This window comes from Sceloporus undulatus, chromosome 6 (assembly GCF_019175285.1).
Source record: "Sceloporus undulatus isolate JIND9_A2432 ecotype Alabama chromosome 6, SceUnd_v1.1, whole genome shotgun sequence".
Lineage (NCBI taxonomy): Eukaryota > Metazoa > Chordata > Lepidosauria > Squamata > Phrynosomatidae > Sceloporus > Sceloporus undulatus.
Window position 1 is genome coordinate 63497403 of NC_056527.1, and position 2987 is coordinate 63500389.

Below are 2987 nucleotides of genomic sequence, written 5' to 3' on the forward strand. Positions count from 1 at the left end.
AAGCAAAAGGGTGTCAAGCTGCCAAAAAGGGGAAATGGGATGACAGCAGAGGACTCTTCTTTTCTAACCGGTTTAAAGAGCTGCTATGGCTGCCGGGGCTCTGCTCTTGGTCCAGTCCCCTCCTTTTCCCTCCGCTTGAAGAGACCTCCGTGGAGCTCCCTTAAAGCCCAGGCTGCCAAGGAGGGGACTCTGCCCTTGGCCCATCAAGTTATGTAGGTTTTATCCTATTTTCTTCAAACATATGCCAGCATATGAAGCCCCAACGTTTTATAGGGGCTTGCCTTCCTTCCCTCCCAAGAGAATCTTCGGAGGGAAGACTTCTCAGTGAGGCTGAGAAGCACTCTCTCGGCCAGAGTCCCTAGACTTACTGAAATCCCCCACCTCCCTTCCCCATAGAAATCAATCCAAAAACTGAGTTTAAAAGGAGCAGAGGAGAGCCCTTTGGGTCTGCATCTGGGACAGATTTTAAACTCCGTTTTTGGATTCTTTCCTATGGGGAAAGAGGGGAGAGAGAGAGATGGCAGGACATCCCCATAGCCAAGCATCCTCTGCTCCCCCCAGATGAAGACCCATAGGGCTCAGTGCTCTTTAAGCTCCGTTTTTGGATTGATTCCTATGGGGAAAGAGGAGAGAGGGAGAGATGGCAGGATAACCCCATAGCCAAGCATCCTCTGCTCCCCCCAGATAAAGACCCATAGGGCTCACTGCTCTTTTAAAACTCCGTTTTTGGATTGATTCCTATGGGGAAGGGAGGTGAGGGATTTCAGTAAGCCAAGCCTCCCTTTTCCCTCTTTCCTGGGGGCAGCGCCTCTCCCGAGCCGTCCAACCACTGAGTGGCGACGTCATCAGAAGACAGCCCACAAAACTTAATACAGCAAACCGTTCTGAGAACGGTTTCAAGAAAAAGGAATCGCAGTGCGGTAAACTGCCGTTCTGATCCCGTTCTGATCACGTTTTGATTTCTAATGCGGTAATATCCGTTCCAGGAACGTTCTCATCACGTGATGAGATGGAACGTTCTCAGAACGCAGTGCGATAATCTCCTAACTCTTGATTTCCTCCTTTGTTTAGATATTCTAATGGGTAGCATTTTCAATGTTCCATTTTTATACTTTTAAACCATTTGTTCCGTACATGTTATATTGATAGAAAAGGGCCCTTCTTCAGGTCTGTAATCTTCTTACTGGTTTCATTTGAAATATAGATGTGTATTTCTATTGTAACCCACCTTTTCCCCCTTTCATATTCAAAATTTAATAATTTAACTATTTGGGATGACTCAAAGTATAATTCCAAAGATGGGACGTCCCATCCTCCTTTTTCTTGATGTGAATAAATTAATGTCTTGTAGTGACATTGCATTAGCTGGACAAACTTGAAATCATGTTTAAATCTCATTAGGGTCTGTTCCATTTTGGACAAAGTTCTATGAATGAGTCCTGTAAATTAATAAATCTAGGCCCAGCTTTATCTATTTTTCTTTTATGAATAAACAAAATTTGCAAATTTGGGGGGGGGGGGAATGCTAGAAATGTTATGGATGTGTCACAAACTATGTTGTGGTTTGATTAAATATTTTAAAATTATACTGTTTTAGCAGCAAGTGATATACAAGGCTTTCTTTAAAATGACGTTCATGGTTTTCCACTCAGTGCCCTCAAGTCACTTAATGATATCTTCACTTGAAAATCCTGAATTCACTTTTTTGAATGATTAATATGCTTAGAATTGTTATGGAATGAACAAAATCTATGCAAATTACATTACATTTATATTAAAATAGCCATATTACAGGGAAAATATATTATTAGTGCTATAACAATTCTTTAAAAAAACTGATGTGTTTGTTTCCACAGTGGGCCTACTCTTGCACTTGCTTTGGTACAAGAGAATGCAATACAAAAATGGAGAAGCTTACTGGGACCAAAGAAAGTCGAGGAAGCAAAGGAGCAATGCCCACTGAGGTACTTTGTTGAAATACAGTACAGTATTAGAAAAACCCAAAAACCTTACAGTCACCATAAGTCAGAAACGACTTGAAGGCACACTACATACAACACACACAAAATAATCTATGGCATCTTGATAAACGAAGCTGTATTTGCACTCCAAGCACGTAAGCCATGGTGTGTTGTAACTCATGCAACAATAGTGCCATCATCTGGACAGTACTTGGTACTTCTTTAGCACCTTGCATTTATTAAAGAGTTTACAAATGAACCTTGTTTACTTGCAAGGCCTACATGCAACACAAATGGGCATGGTATTATACATCCTTAAAATGAGGCTGTTGAAAATAAGCACATGTGAAAGAGAAGGGATGGGAAAAGTGTGGTCTGCTGGCAGCATGCAGCTTCCCTTGTCCTGTGCTCCAATTTTTAAGCTAAAATAAATCAGTGAGGGATTTTTTAAAATGTGTGTGCATGTGTGTATCTGTTCCACACCTATGCCCCTGCCCTGACTGTTATAAGCCTTGTAGAGGCTTTTTCCAAATAGCCTCAGGAACATCCAGAAATGGTGAAATTGCATCTAGACCCTAGGACAGGGGTAGGCAACCTTTTTGCGCCAGGGGACAGGTTGCTGTCCCTCAGAACAACTGGGGGGCCGAAGCCAAAAAATAAATAATTAAATAATTTTTTTTAAAAAATTAAATATATAAATAAACCCAGGACAAATGTAGGACAACATTTTCAAATGGAAGACACTTTTTTAAAAAAAATGGAGGACACGTGAAAATTTGCTGATTTTTTAAAATGTTAATATAAATGCATGTTTGAGGCTTCTATAGACCCCCCAAAGGCTCCGGCGGCAATCGGCAGCAGGACCAGGCTGGGGCCGGTCCCAAGGCCTTGCTGGGCCGCATCCGGCCCGCGGGCCGCAGGTTGCCTACCCCTGCCCTAGGAGCTTAGATCGGCTGCTGGTAAATAAAGTTTTTAATAATAATAATAATAATAATAATAATAATAATAATAATAATAATAATAATT

The 2987-nt window shown here is 41.4% G+C and overlaps 1 protein-coding gene across 1 annotated transcript in view; it reads left to right on the forward strand.

Annotated features, from left to right (window-relative positions):
* Positions 1-2987, forward strand: part of NME8 (NME/NM23 family member 8) — a 34307-nt gene that overhangs the window by 24549 nt on the left and 6771 nt on the right. Inside the window, exon 15 of the mRNA XM_042473584.1 lies at positions 1857-1964. Within this exon, the coding sequence (XP_042329518.1) occupies positions 1857-1964 (108 nt within the window). The remainder of the gene's footprint in view (positions 1-1856; positions 1965-2987) is intronic.